This window comes from Phalacrocorax carbo, chromosome 3 (genome assembly GCF_963921805.1).
Source record: "Phalacrocorax carbo chromosome 3, bPhaCar2.1, whole genome shotgun sequence".
Taxonomy (NCBI): Eukaryota; Metazoa; Chordata; class Aves; order Suliformes; family Phalacrocoracidae; genus Phalacrocorax; species Phalacrocorax carbo.
In genome coordinates, this window is record NC_087515.1 from 127,085,487 (window position 1) to 127,104,574 (window position 19,088).

Below are 19,088 nucleotides of genomic sequence, written 5' to 3' on the forward strand. Positions count from 1 at the left end.
GAGGGCAGGGTATTGCCTCTTCCTTTGGCAACACTTTATCCAAGGTTTGGCTTCTTGTTGGGAACACTGGCAGGGGTTGACACGAGCTTTTTTTGAAGGGGGTGTTTTTATTTAGGTTTTTGTTCTGCTTTATTTTTTTAAAGCCACAAACATGTTGCTTCCCCAATCCTTGCTGAAAGTCATTTAGCAGAGGATATTTTTATCGGTGTTGTTTTGCAATCAGTGCACGAAAATACAGCTGCTTTTCTTTTTTTTTTAAAGCCACTTCCCTTTAATGTTTTTACCTTCTGGAAAAAAAGAAATAATCTTTGGCTGAAACACAGGAGCCTTTTGAAGTGCTGTTACTTTGTTGAAACCTTGCTCTTCCCGGAAGGTGGTTGTAACACCTTCCCCGTGCCGCAGCCGCGCTCCGCTTTCTGTTCGTCAGCCAAAGCTGCATTTTAAAAGGCACCGATCAAAACGAGCAGGAAAATAAAATTAATAAAAAAAAAAAAGCCACAAAGAACACCTTTTTCTCCCCCTTTTCTTCAAATTAGTACCACTTTCATTGGCCTCACTTGTCTTCAAGCCCTTTGCCGCGCCAGGCAAGTGGGGCAGTCGCTGGAGCCGCTGGAGGCGGCAGCCAAGGGAAGAGGCGAGCGTGGGTACGGCGCTGCGGGAGCGGCTCACCTGAGCCGCGCTTTGCCAGGAGCCGGGCCGAGTGCCCCGGGGAGGGTTTGGACACAGCCCTGTGGTGAGTGCTTTGTTTTGGGGTTTGTGGGTGGGGTTTTTGTGGGTTTGTTTTTGTTTTTTTTCCAAAGGTGCACCCTGATCATCTGGTTCCTGGGGCGGGGGGGGGGGGGGGGAGGAGAAGCACAAAATGAGGTGGGAGCAGAGGTTTTTGTTTATGTTTCTTTAAAAATAAAAATAATAATAATAAAAACTCGCCAAATGGAGCTTTTCTGCATTCCTCGTTTTCATCTGTGACGCAGAGAGCGCTTTGTCCTTCGTCCTCTGCCCAGGGCAGCGATGGGGATGGCTCGCCTCAGCGAGCCGTGGGGGTTGGTTTCTTTCCCCAAGTAACAAGTGCTGGAACGAAAGGAACCGGCCCCAGGCTGCGTCAGGGGAGGTTTAGGTTGGATGTGAGGGAAAATGCCTTCCCTGCCAGAGGGGTCAGGCCCTGGCACAGGCTGCCCAGAGAGGTGGGGGAGTCACCGTCCCTGGGGGGGTTCAAACACCGTGCAGCCGTGGCACTTGGGGCCATGGTTTGGGAGGCCTGGGGGTGTTCGATTGGGGTTGGACTCAATGATCCTGGAGGTCTTTTCCAACCTTAATGATTCTGTGACTCGACTCTGTGCGTGTGCCTGGTCACGCTGGGAGAGGCCCCGTCCCCACCCCACCTGCCCTCACTGTGTGGGTCCTTTCACATCCCCCTTCTCCCCTCCAACAAGAGCTGGGGGACTCGGGCCCCAACGCTCAGCGGTGTTACCTTCCCGTGGGGCACCCCTTCTACGGGAATTAGACCAAACTGAAACATTTTGGGGCTTAACGTGTAAGGAAACAAAACCAATGAGAAAAATGGCTCAAAAGCCGACAGTTCTGGGAAGGCAAAGCCTTCAACTCGAGCTCAGAGCCAGCGCTGATTTACAGCAGTTCCCCACCCCGCTCCCCCAGGAGCATCCCCCACACCCCAGCTGATGCAGCTGATCGAGGCAGAGTTTTTAGCTACTTTCTCCCCCTTCCCCTGATGTCTCAGAGAGGCACGAGGACCAATCTGAAAGGTGCTTCTGCCCCAGGGTGTGTTACAAAACAGGGGAGGCACAAAGACCTCAGCTTTTCTCAAACAAGTTAATATTTTCTACGTTGACCAAGTTCCCAAGGCACGTTTTAGGTCTTCCTTGCGCCCAAGGCCTCTCACACCCCGACAGCTTCGCACACAGAAAGGACTAGGGAAGAAATGCTTCGTTGTTGAGTTATACATTTTTATTTTCTAATAGGTACAATACTAAAATAAACACAAATTAAAAAAAAGTTTTATTAAAACAAAACTGTACAAAAAAGCAGTTATACTACATTTTAATTACAGAACAGTCTACTGTCCAAAAGGCACTAATCCAGAATAGGAGATACAATGATACAGGACTCATTTTAACTATTTTAATCAATACAATAGAGCACTTGTTTCTCTGTCCATTCACATATAGAAACAAGGACTTTTGCTACAGTCATTACACATTGTTATAAATATGAGCCCTACATGTAAAGATGCAGTATCGCTCTCCCTGGGCTAAAATTCAGTTAAAACAATGTTAGAACTTAAATTTAAGGGGAAAAAAAATATATATTTAAAAGCAAGAGAGCAAAGGACACGAGGGAAGAAGCTGACACTCCAGACTGCCGCAGCACCGGGCGCCTGAGGGAGATGGGACAGACGCTCACCCTCCCCTGCCCTGCGGCGACGGGAACGCCGAAGCACGCCGAAGGACCGGTTTGCCTCGGGGGCCTGCGGCGGGACCGGAAGGTGAACGTCCGTCACCTCGTGCCCAAAGCTCTGCGCTAGTTTTTCCACTGCACCCCGTTGCGCCCAGTTCTCCTTCGGCCCCCCCCTCTTCCCCTGGGCCGTTCTCCGCCGTCACGCGCAACGAACGACTCCCGAGCGCACCAAGGGAGAAAAACGATGGCTTCTCGCCTTGCGGCAAATGACGGAGCAGACCCACTCGGCCCTTTGCAGGTAAACGCAGTCATTTGGAGAAGATTTTTTTAGAATATTCTTCTTAAAAATCAGTATCTTTACTGCAAGGGCATCAAGCCATGAGAAGACGGACCCCATCAAACGAGGCTGCTACAAGTCAAGCTGTCCCGAGCCGCCAGAGATGCGCGTGGCTCGTGCGCGACTCCCGGCAGGGAGGGCCGTGCCGGGAGCGGCGCGGGGCACGTTACAACCGATTCCCTTGCTGCCTGCTGGCCTTCCTGAAAGCAAAAAAAAAAAATCTCCCCGCGCTTCGGCAGCGTGCAGAGAGCTCTGGGGAAGACGAGCTTCCCGCAGCACCTTCCTCCGCGGTGGTGTTACCTGAGATTCGCTCCCCTGCGACATACCGCACGGCTTCCCTGGCTGCTCTTCTTCCCCAAGGAACTTTAACACACGGCTCTGTTCATCCGCTCTCCCATCTACACTATTCATGGGTTTTTTTACCCCCCCTTCCCTGAAGCTCCAGGCCGAGGCCGAGCAGCAGATACCACAGGCCGCGGGTGGAGCAGGCGGCGTGCCCGGGGAACACCTGCGTGAGAAGCGATCAGCCGGCGCGGGAATATCTGACGTGACCGTCAGGAGCAAGGACACAACGCGCCCCCTCAACGCCGGCGCGAACTCGATAGTGTTTAAGCTGAACGAGCAGCCCTTGCTAAGATCCAGGCGTATTTGCGGGGTTTGATGACGACGTGTAGCATCGCCCGACTCTTCCACGGTGGGAGAGGTTTAATGCGCGGGCGGGAGAGAGATACTGCACCTTTCGAACAGTGTCATACACATAAGACAAAGACAGGCATCTGGATGTTAACAAAAATAAGTAACAAAGAAATATGATTAAACAAAATCTCTTCTCACATCATCCTATACTACATCCTCCTTCTGCTTAGCAGAAAATTGTACGTACACAAAAATACAAATACACAATTTTGTAGAACAGTCTGATTTTAATATATTTATATATATTTATATTTATATGAGTGGCAGGTTAGTTCATTATATAGAGCTTTTTGCACTTTTGGCTCATATGCAACAAGGCTTTATAAATTCAGCTTTAGCTTTCATTCAGGTTTTATAGCTTCTTGAACATTTGTTTTCACATTTAAAGCAGCATCCAATTTGCAAGAGGAGTTGGTGGTGGCTACAGCAAGGATCAGGTCAAGAGGTTATTGGGGGGTGGGGGTGGGGAGGAGAATATACATTCCAGTGTGTGTGTGTGTGTGTGCGCGCGCTAGTGCTCGTGTAAAAAAAGAAGAACAGACTGTGAACATACAACTCTAGGATACCATGTTTACCTCTTGAGGTAGGCAGAACACCTACAGCAGATGAGACACAGGTGCCGTTTTCGTCAGGGCACGCGGCGGGAGAAACAAATACGCGAGCGGAAGATGCCGACGGAGGAACGTACGGACACGGAGCAACGCGCTGGCGGGTCGCGGAGATGGGACGCAGCTCGTCGGGCGCGACCGATGCGTTTGGCAGGCGGATGAGGCAACCGCGGGCGACCGCCAGCCGTCCCGCGCGCGCTCGCCCCTGCCGGAGGCGCGCGGCCGAGACGACACCCCCCGGCCCCGGCCAGCGAGACAGCGGAACACGATTAAGACGCACAAAATCTTGCAATGCAAAAACGCGACTCCCCGGCGCTTTGCTGGGGTTTTTGTTTGGGGGTTTTGCTTCGCTTTTGTGCCTCTGATACTGTTCCACCGCCTTCTCGCTTCTAGGTTTGCAACGCTCACTGCTACATTAATCTTTTTTCAATCACAACCGCTGTTATTGACAATCGCTTGGTTTAGGAAAGAAAAAAGAAGAAAATAAAAAAATCACTGTTAAAAAAAGGCATCTCTAGAGCAGGGCGACGGTACAACGCCGAACGGCCCGTGTGTGTTACAGGCTCCACAAACACTTTATTTTCATTAGTACCCCAGCAATAGATTCCCATTTGATCATTGCTTATATCAACACCCATCAACATCCTACAAGCTCATTTTCTGTTCTCTGCAGAAGAGAAGTCCTTATAGATTCTCTCGCCAACAGTAATTTCCTCGGCTTTCCCAACTCGTGCGTTATTAAGTTGTCAGAGTGAAAACAACATTTTATTACTAATGAAAAATAAAACATCTACATATGGATTGCTTTCATTTTCTGAATCCTTAAGTGGTACTAATGCACCTTCATAGTGTTCTGTTATTTCCTTTCACTGTGGTCAGAAGAAATTCTCCCTTAATGCGATTTTTTTAAACTAGCATTGAAATCTATGTTTTTTCCCCCACATAAAATTCTCGTGTATGTTTACAAAATTACACCCACCTGCCAACAGTCACAATTATTTTGACAAAATGTTTAGCAGGTGCCGCTATCATAAGCCTAGAAATAATTAAGAATATAGGAAGAAACTGCCTCTGTGATTCCGAAAAGGGATGATTAAATACGCGTGTTAGCTTTTTCCATCCAGAGCCTCAGACCTACGGTTATCCAGAGGGGCGCGTTTGATGCACGAAGCGGTTCGTGTCTGCAACCCAAGAGGCAGTTTCCTACCGAATTCTGCTCAAGCCTCCCCCTCTTCACCGTCCCCCCCAAGCTGGAGATTGCTAAAGGTTTGGCTGAGAAATGAGATTCGTTACCAAGATCCCCACAAGAGGCTGAAAACCGAGGGGGGACACGTGAGGAAGGAGCGGGCGTTTCTTTCCAGCTGGATTCTGCAGGGCTCCAGACTCCCACCGCTCCTCTGGGGTCGAGGTGCGGAGGGACGGCGGGGAGGGCTCTGTCCTTAAGAGGGAAATGAGGTCTAATCCTATTCCTCCAGCTCACCCTGGAGTCCTGTTACTCACTTAGGCACTTTTTAAATTGACACTAAGAAAAAAAATAAAATTAAAAAAGTACTGCACATATTTCACACTTCCCGGGCTTTCGTCAGCCTTGGGAAGATCATAAAGACCAAGAGGGAGACAGCCAAGGCGATTCGTCAAGAAAATAGTGCTCCCCATGGACGCAACTGACTTCTATTTGTCACCCTTTGATAGAACTGCTATTGAACTAGATCTAGTTTAAATTTGTTATTCCTGTATTATCTCTAAGGTAAAAGCCCGTCTTACGGTGGTTCTGCGGCACGATGATGTCGCTTTATCGTATCGGATCTGACATCTGCCTCCCAAAGAGAGACGGCGCCCTCCCAGTCGCAGCCGGCAGCAGCGCGCCCAGCGCTTGCGCTGCCCAGGGAAGCGCCGCCCGCAGCCCTCAACAGCTCCGGCAGCAAATTAAGGAGGGTCGGCGGATGACGAGATTCGGAAAGACACCGGCACGGCTAGAGCCAAAAGCAAGGCGAAAGGGTTTTTGCTTTTGAGTTTGTATTGCGGTGGGTGATGAAATGGAAAATCTGTCCCTCTCGAAAGAGCGAACGGGGCTTTGACCCCCGAGCGACGCAGTGAGGAACAAGGCGCCAGCTTCAGTTCAGCACAAGTCTCAAGATGGCATCTAGATGTAGGCGGAAGCCGAAAGAGAAAGTTCAGCGGATAATACCGAAAGATGGCAAGATCAAAATCCAAACTCCGTTTTCATTATCGGTTTGGAAAAGTAATTCCAAGTTTTCGTCATCTTCAAATCTAAACCGACTTCAAATAAAAATAATAATAAAAAGCTACTCTGGCTGCAAGAATTGATCCCAGACGCTGGGGAAGGAAGTGACAAGGGGATCCAGCACACAGTAAAGCCGTGCAAATCCACGCGTCCTGCCCCAAACCCTCCCGTTGACAAAAGCAAGGCAAGAGCACGCTCACCAATAAAATAACAACCAACCGCGCCCACGAGGACAGGTTCCAACACTAGGTGCAAGCGAGGCGAAAGAAAACGAAAGAAGACAATGCTACTACCTTGTCCCCCCCTGTTAACCGCGGTCCAGCACCTTGGAACTACCTTATTTCACACAAGAGGTTCCAAGTGAAGATCCTGCTGTAAAACGGATTAATTTATGAGCTATTCTTTTTTTTTTTAATGGTCAGAGTAGACAAAATGTTTCGAATTTGTACTCACTGTGGACAGCATGTCTGGGCTTTGAGGAAGCAACTGATACAGCACCGTCTAATAGGCAAAAGGAAAGGCCGGGCGTCTCTTGACTTGGACTAAAGTAGTAGTCAAAGAACTAAAAAATGTCTAACCATAAATTCGCTGCTTGAAGTTGTGAAGGTAATAAAGTGCCTGTACAGGAAAAAGAGAAGAAGGAGAAACCAGAGGAAGCAGGGAGGAAGGAAATCAAAACGGCGAAAGCCACCGAAGACTGCACAAGGGCAGACAGGGCACGGAGAGCAACACGCGAGCCCTAACAGCAGCGGGAGAGGCAGCAAACAGCGAACAGCACGGAGGACTAAACAGAACGGATAAACCTGAGCACTGTAGTTGGGTGCAAGACACCTCAATTAGTCTGTTTAGAAGCGCTGCCGTATCTGCGATATACCTTACTTTTGCAAGCAATTTGCTGGAACGTTGCTGAGATTCTGCTGTACCAGTACCAGTCTTCCCAGTAAAAAACCAGATAGTTCAAGTAGTAATAAAAAACCCCCCAAAGATTACACTTAGAAGTTCCTATTTCCCTGATTTTCTAATCTAAGCGTCAAAACTGAAAGGAGGGAAGGGAGGAGGGCCGCTAACTAGCCAAGGTGGAAAAACCCGAGGTCTTTGGGCTAGCGGAAAGCTCGGAAGATTTCCGAAGGCTGAACCAAACGCAAGCTTCAGCACTGGATCGCTTTTCCTTAGGGTGGAAATAACCTACGCCCCTCAGCCAGAGACCGTAAGAACAACGGGTTCAGATCAGAGCACTTCAGTACGCGAAAACCACCAGCAAACCAGGAGAAACAGGGTTACCAGGGTGTGAGGGAGCTTGGATGAAAGACAAAAGTAGTTACCTCTATGAGAAGAACCGAAGTTCGGGAAACCATCGTGTGACAAATTTGGTACCAACAAGAATCAACTTCAGAGGAAAGCGAATGGCTCAGAGCAGTTGGAGGAGGTGTAGCTCAAAACACTCGTCTGGAATTCCTTCAAGGAAATATAGGCTCAGTGTAGGGAATAAGAGGAGACATCAGTTTAGCAAGAGGGCTTCTGGTGGCTGTGATGTTTTTTGAAGCACTCTGGCAATTGATGAAAGTATTTGTAAAAAACAGTTGCTTGAGGCACTGCAGCTAGAGGAAATGGTCGTGGCTGCTCAAATTTTCTTCATGTTGAACGGTTTTCATGTTGGATGTTCTCGGGTAATAGTAAAGAACATCGCAAGGTATCCTTAACCGGGATTTTCGTACCCGAACGTCTACTGCAATGAATAGGAACAAAGAATTTAGGATTAGAAATTCAGACTGACCTGGGCTTTTGGTTAGTGGGGTTTTTTTTGTTCAAATAAGAAGCAAAAAGAACAGTTGAACAGAATAACGCTGTTCCAGAGCTACTTTAGCTGCTCAGCACCGACGGGTACGAAGTGTGCATCGCTGTGGCAGTAGAATAGATAGGCCGAACCTGTGAGATACTGGAGCAGACCCCAGCAATACGGCAGCATACAGAAACCACCTGTTATCAAAACTACATTTGTTTGATTCCCATTATGGCAGAAGTACAAAGCGTATAAAGGTATTTATCATACACAACCGGAACTTCACGTGGTTTAGAGACATAAGGCACAATATGTTCTCTGATGGAAAGTCATACTTTTCAAAGAAGTTCTTACGGCAGAGAACCCCTCTAGTACTCAAATCTCTATAAATTATTAAATACTATGAACAGGTTATAACGGTAAAAGACAAGTCTACTTCTTTGGAATCAGAGTTTTACAATTAAGGCCAGAAGGGACCAGTCTATCACCTGCAAGGAGACCTTGAACACTAGATGGCCTCCCAGATTCTGACGCAAACTCCCTCTTCTACCTACTTCATCCAACGGGATGAAGGAACCATCCTGCCCTTCCAAATGCAAAACCAACCAAACAAAAAAATCCCCTAAGGGAAAGTGTCTGCCTTTTCCACATAACTCTTTAAAAATGTTACCATTTGTATCCAATGGATTTATAAACATAAATGGAATAATATTTTTTTTTCTCAGCACATTTACAAATACCTTCTTAATGTCCACGGATACTTGTTGACTCGTTACTCCTAACCCAATTTTCAAGCCTACTTCACTGAACTGAATTACTGCCCATGCCAACTTCAGGACTGTTTTGTTCTTGCTCTGCTACAAATCCCAGCGTTAATAAGTGAGTATTGTTGAAATCTAGGGGCAGATTCGCAACGGATGTCAACCCCGATAAGCTCTGCAACTGAGTGGGTCCGTTCCCTCACCTCAGCCCTATTTATTGGCACCTGAAGAAAGAGGACTGTGACTTAGCAGAGGAAGAGTTGCAGAATTTGACGGAGCAGCTGAGTGCCACGACGCAGACGTGTAGCTAAACCCATAAGCAACTACCTCGGCAACAAACCGAACAAAAGCATGCCTCAAATTCCAATAACAACTCCCAAACCAACTTGATAGTGCTGAATGGCGTGCTGTGAAGGCACGCTGGCACAAAGAAACATACGTTGGAGATTCCAGAGCATTTATAAACTGCTTCAACTCCCTCATTAATAAAGCACCCAAGACGTTTACGCTTCTCAAGTCGTAGTTACACGTTCTGTGCAATACACTCAGTCGCTCCCAGCGACACATCGGGTCTCCTCTTTGCCGTTCCGTACCCAGCGTAGCTCCACCTGAACTCAGACCTCTCTATCCAACACGCAGGAAGGCGAGATGCTCCTGCTGCTACCTTCCACTCCAAAATTACGTCAAACCTTTTGAACAGAAGAACAGCTTGAAGGTGTCAAGGGAGAGTCTGAGTTCATTTTGGTCTTAAAAAGATCTGCCCGCTTGCCCTAACGCATAAATGAAATGGCTGTAGGAAAAACTGGTCAGTGAGTTAACAGTCTGAGTTCCTGGCTCTGGTTCGCTCCTGAAGGATATTTCCAGTACTGCCACTACAGTCCTGCCGAACAGAGATAGCAGCAACTTGATCTGCAGGCAGACTTCAAAAAAAAAAATATCCAAAATCAAATGTGCTTTGAGGAACGGAATATATGCTTAATATTCTTAATGGACTACATTGAGTGAGAAATATTAATTAATAATTTACTTTCATTATCCCTTTGCCCTCCTTGAGCGATTTGTCAGATAAACTTTGTAAGTAAAATGTATTTTTAAATCTCAAATGATGTAAAATAGATCTCAGAAGGCTAAAGTCAACCTCTTAATTATAGAGGTGGGTTATTTAAGCTACATACGCCATCTTGCTGTAACACGGAAGACTTTAATTAGTTAAGGAGAAGGGGTGGGGAGAGGAGGATAGGAAGCTGAATTGAGGCCAGCGACAGCAGCAAGTTAACGTCTAAAAACGTTTTGTCCTGGAAAAGAAGTTGCTACCTTTGCTACTGTGAGTGTAGTACCACCAGTGGCAACCGCGCTGGAAGAACTGAAGTACCCGAGACCCGCAGGTCTGTTCTGAACCACAGTGACATTGGATGAGACTTACACAAGTATTTCAGTACAAAGAAGCTAAAAAGTAACTGGGGGATTTAAAGAAGAGCCTACGGAAGTCAAGTTCCTAACTTCTTTTGCAAACCTGTTGGAGTTAGGAACCTCCTAACTTTTCTGAATTTGACTAAGCGTGTCTATATGCACCTCTGCATACCAAAAAACTCCAGAAACCTGTCTGATAAGTAACTACAGCAGAACAGCACTATGCAAAAATACGGTCAAGACACTTATGGGCGAAAACGGAGCACAGGCTCTGCAGTGCTCAAGACCAGTCAACAGATAACGTTTCTCACAAAAGCACAGAATAAAAAGGCACGTAACACCCTACGACAGATGCTTTTTCAGAATCTAGCAACACATCAGAGCAAGACGACGATGTTTTTTTAGGCCACCACCATATATCCTCTCCTGTTGCGAGTGGCAAGCATGCTGTCCAGCCGACTATCCAGCTGCAGGCGCTTCTTGAGATTTCTTAAGGAAAAGGTGAGTTAGCTCGTAACACTACGCCATGCTAACTGCAAGAGGGGACAGCAGACAGCTGGAGGACGACACGCTTATACACTTGGCGACAACGGCTGATAAGGCTTCCACACCGAGACGCTACGAAGGGGAACCTGGAGCGGCACGGAAGAGCTAGTTGCGTTCCCTGCTTTCAGGAACCGGAGGACAACAGTGCGACTGGTACCCTCTACCTGCGGGCAGGGTGAAGACACAGCGTGGGTCATTCAGTGGAGTCCTGGACCATGGCTAATCTTCCTCAGCACTACAACTGAGTAACAAATCAAGAAGAGCTAAACCAGAATGCTGGGTAATCGGTAATCGTGCTGTCACGCATAACTAAACGTCCCTTTTGTTTCTTACCGAGAAGCAACGCATACGTGAGCTGGAGCGGGGTGGGAACCGTAAAACGAAGAGAAGCAGCTTTGCATAGAAAACTAAACTCGGTTTCAGTCCCTGCTGTTGTAAGTTACCATTAGGAACAGGTCATTATTTAAGTTTACGAAGTAGCTGTGTTCCAAGTGTCACTAATAACACTGGTATTAAAGAGAATTAGGGGGCGGAAGATCTTCTGTTTTCAATCACAGAAAAGACAGAAATCCTTTTAATTATGACCATGCCAATCCACATCTTTCTAAAGCAGCTAATTACATGTCAGGAGGACACCCAGTCGTTCAAAAGAACTGCCATCACTTTTACTGCCATAGTCTTATGCATTTATCCTACCCATCCCAATTACCCTGGCTGCAGTTTGAAAGGATTTAGCAGAAGCGTGCTGGATGTTTTGATCAGCAGAATACACCCGCTTCCATTGAGCAGCGGAGGGAAGAGAGGGAATAAATGGCAGAGAGAGCCTTCTGCCAAGCCATCTGAGTGAGAGATGCACTGTACATGCAGAAACATCAAAGGCCCATTACGCAGTTCACTCCAGTTCAATGGTTTTAGTTCACCCGTGCTTAAGCTGTTGGCCAGAGCACTCCACAGCTTACTGGAAAGAACGGGGAAGAGCCCAACGTTGCAGCAATCCAACCTATTAGTTTTCTCGATCAGCCTGATTAAAAGGGGCATTTAAAATACGTTCCGTGAATTTTTTCCCCCCACACTCAAAATGGCAAATCCTTTTCTATCGCCGTGACATAAGCTGTCAATAATATCGCCTGGATATGACACCCATAAGCGCGTTGCAGGCATCACAGAGTATATCTTGGGATCTTGAAAGAACAAAATGTATTTGTTTACTTCTTCCAGCAAGCTCAAGCTAAAGTTTGATAGGGATTTTCATAAAGAGTGTGACAGAAGAACCGTAACAAAGAGCAGTTTGTACCGATGACTGTAATTGTGCCGATACCATCTCAGCCACAGCCTCACCTACGTTCAACGGATGCCTACAGGAGAACAGGCACGGGCAAACAATTCTTAGCTACTTTCAAGTCATAAAACCTAAGGCCAAGGTTAGCGAAGGGCAACTCTTCTTTAGATGTTTGAATTTTTCTCCCCACATCTCTGTCTCACTGGGGCCACTGAGATTGCTTTCATTTATTCGATTTTGTTTACATTTGTTGGACAAAAACCAACACCAAAATGCTGTCATCTTATTGACAGTCCTCAAATGACTAAGTTCACTTTTCTAGTTAGAATACATTTCTCACAAAAGAGGGAAAATAGTTTTTGTGTATTTTAAATTCAAATTCATAGCTGCCACCTCTAGCATGCCTCCTTTTTTCATTAATGTGCAACATCTTTAGTTGGACAGTTTAAACCCCATAAATTAGACAACAGTAACAGACCCTAAAATGAAGGTTTTACGGCTATGCTTTTCAGCTTGCCAAATGCCTGTTGGCCGATAACTGATTCAGTATCCTGAGTAAATTTCCCAGCTACAAAAAGCCCAAGGGGGAATGTTTTATTCTGAAATGTCTCTGCAACTCTTCTTGGGAACTGCAAGGTACTTTTTGGTCAGGCCATCAACCTTCCCTTCCAAGAAATCACAGTGAAAATGCCTGACTCCACAAAACTCCACTAAATTAGCTGGGATCACGATACAACCCCGACTACTGCTACTAACACAGACACAAAATCCTCAGTTGTCTAATGAACACGTTAGGTCACTGACATGTAACACAGTTTTTAAGTCCAAACCTGCCAACAAAGATTCCTGCCAAATGATCAAAACTACCCCAAACTCAAGATTATTGCCTACAAGCTTAAGACTTTGACAGAAATAATATTATCAAGTTAAATGACTTCAGAGAGTGCACGGGCTACTTGGGTGGGAAGCCTTGTCTAAAATAAGAGCAAAGTTTATTTTGACAAAAAACCCCTAGAGTGTGCTGGTAATTTTCCAATGAACTTGAAAGACGCTGACGAACGCTGAGGAATGAGGGCTGCACAATGATGTAGCTGGGGTGGGAGGTGGAACATAAACCTTCTGGCAAGAAAATTATTATCTAAAATGAGCAGAATTCAGGGATAAAGGCAGAAAAAAAAAATCTTCTCCTACTGAACATCCACAACTTTCAGTACCATGGGCAAAATCTCACACTGAGTCTTAGTAATTTGCAAAGAAAGGCATGAGTCCAGCTTTGCATTCGAGTTAAGATTACACGTGGGGAAACAAGATCCTGCATTAAGTGCTTTAGGGGCAGCAGCTCTGAGTTTTGAAACCCCTTATACCAGTTTTGCTGGTTTTATCTATAGGAAAAATAAAACCTGTTTCCTTACGGAACCCTGTTGCAACTACCACACGTCTCAGTGTCAACTACTCCGGGGGAAGGCCAGCACGATGCTTTCATTTTACTTTTTTGCAAGCAGCATCTCGTTGTGAAGAATTTTTATACCACATCGGGGAACTCAAAATCTTGGCGAACTCATCTCCACGTTCTTATGCTCCTTGAAGGCAGATATCAACACTCGGGAGCCTAACTGACCCCATGCCAGTCCATATTCGCAAACACCACTGTGATTTCTCTTCAAAATAACACCCAAATCAGACCAAAAAGCTTTTCTTCCTAGCAGTGGCCAACAGCGAAGACTTAAGGAAAGAAAAGGAGGACCCAAGTGAGTATAATGTGACTCTTTCCTAGTCATGTCCCTTCAGCTTCTGATAATCACCAATTAAGGATGTACTGAACCAAAAATTTGTAGCTTATCATAGCAGTCACTGGTGGGCTTAAGTTAACTACAATTTTTCCTCTAATAAGTCCAGCTATATGAAATTTTCCGCCTGCACTCACAGCAGCAAGACAACGATAAATCCTCACAAACGAAGGCAAAAACTGATCTACAGCACAGATGTTACGGAAACATGGAAAACTTACCAGTCTGATGTTAGGCAATGAAAGAAACAGAATAATTCAAATATCCCTGAAGAACTGTGTAAACAGAGCAAACAATTAATGAAATTTATCACTTATGGCTTGATTGGAACCTGGAGCCAAACCCTGCAAATAAAGCTCCCCTCTAATAGGAGAATAGGAAAGATAGCTTTTTATGAATAGCAGAACAGGGAAAAAAAAAAAAAGCCAACAACCAATTAATAGAATTTCTTTAAACAAGACAACATGTATAGATCAGAATTAGGAAACACCTCAACCTGAGCAGGTTTGTACAGAATCACAGAATAATTTAGGTCAGAAAAGACCTCTGGAAGCCTCTAATTCAACCTCATCCAGTTGAGTTTTGAATATCCCCAAGGATGGGGTTTCTGCTGCCTTTCTGTTCTACCACTCTGAGTATGAAGATATTTCTCTTTATATTCATCTGGGATTTTCTTCAATGCAGTTTGAGCCCACTGCCCCTCACCTTTTTGCCATGCACCTCTGAGAAGAGCCTGGCTCAGTCTTCTCTAAACCCACCCATTAAGACAGCTGAAGAACAAAATACAAGATGCCCCCAGAGCCAGCCTGAACAAACCCAGCTCTCACGGACTCTCACCACATGGCAGGTGCTCCACCCCTCTCACCTCAGCAGCCCTACGATGGACTCACTCCTGCCCAATGCTGCACGCAGTACTCCAGGTGTGGTCCCACAAGCGATGAACAGAGGGGACTAAACGCTTTCCTTCACCTGCTGAAGGCTCTTCCTAATGAGATTTCTTAATTGTTGCAAGGGTGCACTGCTGACTCAAACCCAACTCGCTCACATCCAACACCTGACCAATGGCATTACACTGTAACAATACACATGTTGGAAGAGTATTTAGAAGATGTCTATAACGCTAGGGCATCAACGGATAACATGTCCACTCATTGCTCTGTCAACTTATTTTTATCAACTCGTGCTTTTGCAAACGTCTGGGATCTCATACTTCAAGAATAAGGTGGGGAAATTAAAACAAACAAACAAAAAAACCACAAAAAAACCCTACCCAAAACCTAAAAACCCACCCCAAAACCAAAACAATCCAAAAAAGAAGCGGAGGTAGAAATTGTTGTTTTAAGAAGACGGTAAGAGACAACAACTCAAGTATAAGGACTTCATGAGTGACAAAATAACAGCCAGAACTTACTCCACAAAGTTAAAAGCGATCGCTGCCCATCACAGAAGAGAAGCATCTTAACTTCTTCTCTATTCACAGAACACAAAGGTAGATCTAGTCTGCCACCAGATCCACTTCAAGGGAATCCACATGAGAACAAACTGCAGTAATTCCAGATTGGCTGCAACAAATTGCAATGCTACAAAAACGAGGCTTAATTTTCAAGAAAATCCAGAGACACAAAGACAAAGACGACTCCCATATAGCGGAAAAAAAGGTAGAACAAAGGCTGAATTCCAGGACACGCTCTCCACTAATTCCTTCTCTTACTCAGATCACGTCCGCTTCGCACGATATCATCGCACCAGCATCTGTTCCATTTTAGCTAATTCATGACCAACCAAACAGTTATTAGCCAACTGCAAATTGTTCATTGTGAACTTTCAGAATAAAGGAAATAGACGGCCACGGGCATCCTGATAACAGCTGAAGTCTTACTCTTTCCTCATACCTCTTGAGGGTCAAAGAAAAGCCAAAATGGACAGGGGCAAACCAAAAACTGATACCACGGAACTAAGTGTCCGATTCCTCAGTTAAGCCATTTGTTATTTTCTCTGGTGAGAGGATGGTATTCACCAGGAAGCTACGGACAAGGAGGTTCTGCCTATCTCCAGTTGTTCGCGAGGGGGGGGCTAACAGTTTAAGCTTCAGATAGGATATTCATGCACGATGAGACCAGCAGCTACCTGCCAGTGGCAAACAGAATTAAGACTAGATTATTCTATGTTAGGTGGTATAGACACAGTTTTAGTGGTGTTACTATGATCCCGCATCACATGAGCCTACAATCAGGACACAGAAGTTCCAGTACTATTTTTATTCTTCCCTATTGCTTTAAAAAGGCGATGCTGGAAACAATTACTTTTTTTTTTTTTTAAGATGGTATAGTAAGCAATATATCTTTTAAAATTGCAGCTGTCCAACAATTTCTGTCTGTTCTTTTTAAAATGAAACAGCCAGAACAAACGGTGGCGGCAATGCCAACGTAAAGAGGCCATCGATTATTAAAATCGCCTTACTATAAATCGTGGATGTTGCTTGTCAGCTTGGCGTGTGACTGTAGTATGAATAAGCAGGTAAAATTCCACTAAGGCTATAGTTTGCTCGATCACTCCGCTGTGCAAAAATAGAAATAAAAGCTCTCCCCGTCCTTTCACTCCTTAGTACCAACACATTCATACGCACATTAAGAAAAAAACTGCAAAGGTGCAATGGTCACTGATCCAATTCCTTTCCTTCCCGAGTCTGCTCTGATGCTAGTTATGAATTTGCCTACTCAAGAAATGCAATAAAACAGAAAAAAGACGGCTTCATTCTGCTTCAGTGATCTATATCTAAGGAAAGCACATAAATTTTCCAATGAAATCCATAAATGAAAGACGAGGCCAAGCCCTACTTATATATCTTCAACGTTATGGAGACAAAGAGGTGCCAACCCTGTGCCCTCTGCAAGCACAAAATCTCCTCCACACTTACCTAAGCAATTTTCACAAGATTAACAAGATGTAAAGACGATCTCGTTAGCCTCAGCCTCAAAGGGGTTTAGGCTGGCTAGGAACCTGCCATGAGCCACACTGTAGGAGTTCACGACGCTATCTGATAGTTAAGCGCGAGGAAGGGATGACAACAAGCCAAGTAATAGCAACTTCCCTTCATTCCCTCCACCTTTACAAGTGGAGGGGAGAAAAGGGAAACCCATCCTTCAGACTAAGCCGGTTTCCCCTTCTTAAGCTATTCCCACACAAACGGGGAAGATAAAAATGGAATGTTGTGGAAACACTATGCAGATTTTTATATATCTATATACAAAAATTTACATAGGTTTTTAATTTTTACTTTTAATGTAACACAGTCCTGTCCGTCTCTAACACTTCCCGTGCTGTTTCCATTGAAATGTTTCCTCTTACCGGCAGCAACATATCATTTTATCAGGATGCCAGGAGATCATTTCCACACAATGCCAGCAGATGTAATTTTCTTAGATGCACACACAGTTCATCATTTAGATACTAGATGACAAGGTGATCGCAGGGTGACTCTGTAATGCAAGTTTGCTGTTTGGTATTTTGAATTCTCAAATGATAAAAAAAAGACTTATCAAATATAAATATCTTTAAGAAAAAAGTAACAAAAGTGCTACATATGATCAAGGAAAACAATTCCATTAGTTTCTGCTACTTAAAGTAGGTTTGCTTTACAAATATTACCACATCCATTATCAGTATGGCTTCCAATTATTAATTAAATTGCTCGTAGCAGTATAGCTTTCTCACGTCTTAACAAGGACAGAGTAAAGAGAACACAAAACATTCACACCCCATTTCTCAGGTAAGAGATCCTCCAGCCTTTAAACAAACAAAAAAAGTTCGTCTTTAGGAGAATATTTATGCTCTGATGGTTATCAAGCAAAGGTCAGATGCCAAAGTTCTCCAATAACCTTTCGGGCTAGTCAGGACATAGGCATTAGTTACACAGATGTGTAAAAATCCACTCACCCATTTTATGACCTTAATAACCTTCCTGGAAAACATTGCTTTTGAAAGTGGCAAAGTGGAGAGGGGAGTCGGGCGGGGACAGAAAAGGCGAGAGGAGGAAGAAAAGGTGAAACTGTTAATGACAGATCGATAGAGTCTAGACCTCTTCTGAGCAGGCACTGCTAGCCATGCCAAATAATGAATAGTGGTTTTGAGAAGTGGACTGTTGTCCATTAGACATTCAGCTCATTTTTCATATGATCCCAGGCTGGGCTTCAATCATGGTCCCAGAGGCAGAAGGCAGTACTTATCCACTAAGCCACGCAGCTTGTGAGAGTAGAGGATGTCTGTGTTGACTATGTGAACATCAACCGAAATATGTGAATGTGTTTCCAATGGACATTCTCAGCACAGCACCCAAAAGTATATCGAGTCACTGTATGACCAGTGAGGCACGGCTTATTGCAGCTGGAAATAATTTATTCCCATGCTGAAGTGGGGTTTCTAGTGTTCTTTTTACTCTCTGTTGACACTCCCGATTTGGCGTCCATCGACCCTGTGCCACTACCTCAGCTTGCATCCTTTCAGTCTCAGAGAAGGAAAAGCGTACAGACTATTTTTTTTTTAACACGATCTCTAAGGGTATCCAAGATTTTTTTAAGTGTAGCCTAAGACTTGTAATTGAGGGCTGTCTAAAATACCTGGAAGCACTTTGAATGCTAAGACAGAGCAGCAAGATTTTTCTAGCCACTGGGGCTGGGAGAGGGAGGTTGGTTGGTTGATTGATTATTTATTGGGAATTAATACTGAGAGAGTATATGCAAAGGCTGAGGGCACCATGCCATCTTCACAGAACAAGACCCTAACAGCTAACTGACGTACAAGAAACTGCAAAGTTATACTGTAAGAACACATATTAAGGACCGAGGAAAGTCTGCTAAGGTGCTACGTCTAAAACTAAGTTACTTCTTGCTTTGACCCTCCCCTTTGTTTGTATCAGTCGTCGTCTAGAGCCTCTGTCTTGATCTCGTTGGCTCCTTGCCGGGCCAATGCCAGGATGGTGTGGTTTACTGCTGCCATTTCCACGGCTAATGAAATGGGGTCTTGATGGTCACTATGGCTAGTGCTGTCATCCTGTGCACGCGGAAAGGAGAAGAGAGAAGCATTGTTACTCCATAAGTAGAAAACCAGCAGATAAAACTAGCGTGTAAAGTCACGGACTAGGGGCAGCAAACTGCACGTTCATTACAGGGGTAGAAAGTGAAAGGAGTTTATGCAATTGATTTAGGACAGATTTCCCTCACTGTGCAGA

General features: G+C 45.1%; 1 protein-coding gene across 18 annotated transcripts in view; it reads right to left on the reverse strand.

Moving 5' to 3' along the window:
- Window positions 1-1,940: 1,940 nt before the first annotated feature.
- HMBOX1 (homeobox containing 1) overlaps window positions 1,941-19,088 on the reverse strand; it is a 127,548-nt gene continuing 110,400 nt past the window's right edge. For all 18 annotated transcript variants that reach the window (XM_064448292.1, XM_064448295.1, XM_064448294.1 and 15 more), the window contains one exon: window positions 1,941-18,910. In XM_064448292.1, coding sequence (XP_064304362.1) covers window positions 18,773-18,910 — 138 coding nt within the window. In that variant the 3' untranslated portion in view covers window positions 1,941-18,772. The remainder of the gene's footprint in view (window positions 18,911-19,088) is intronic.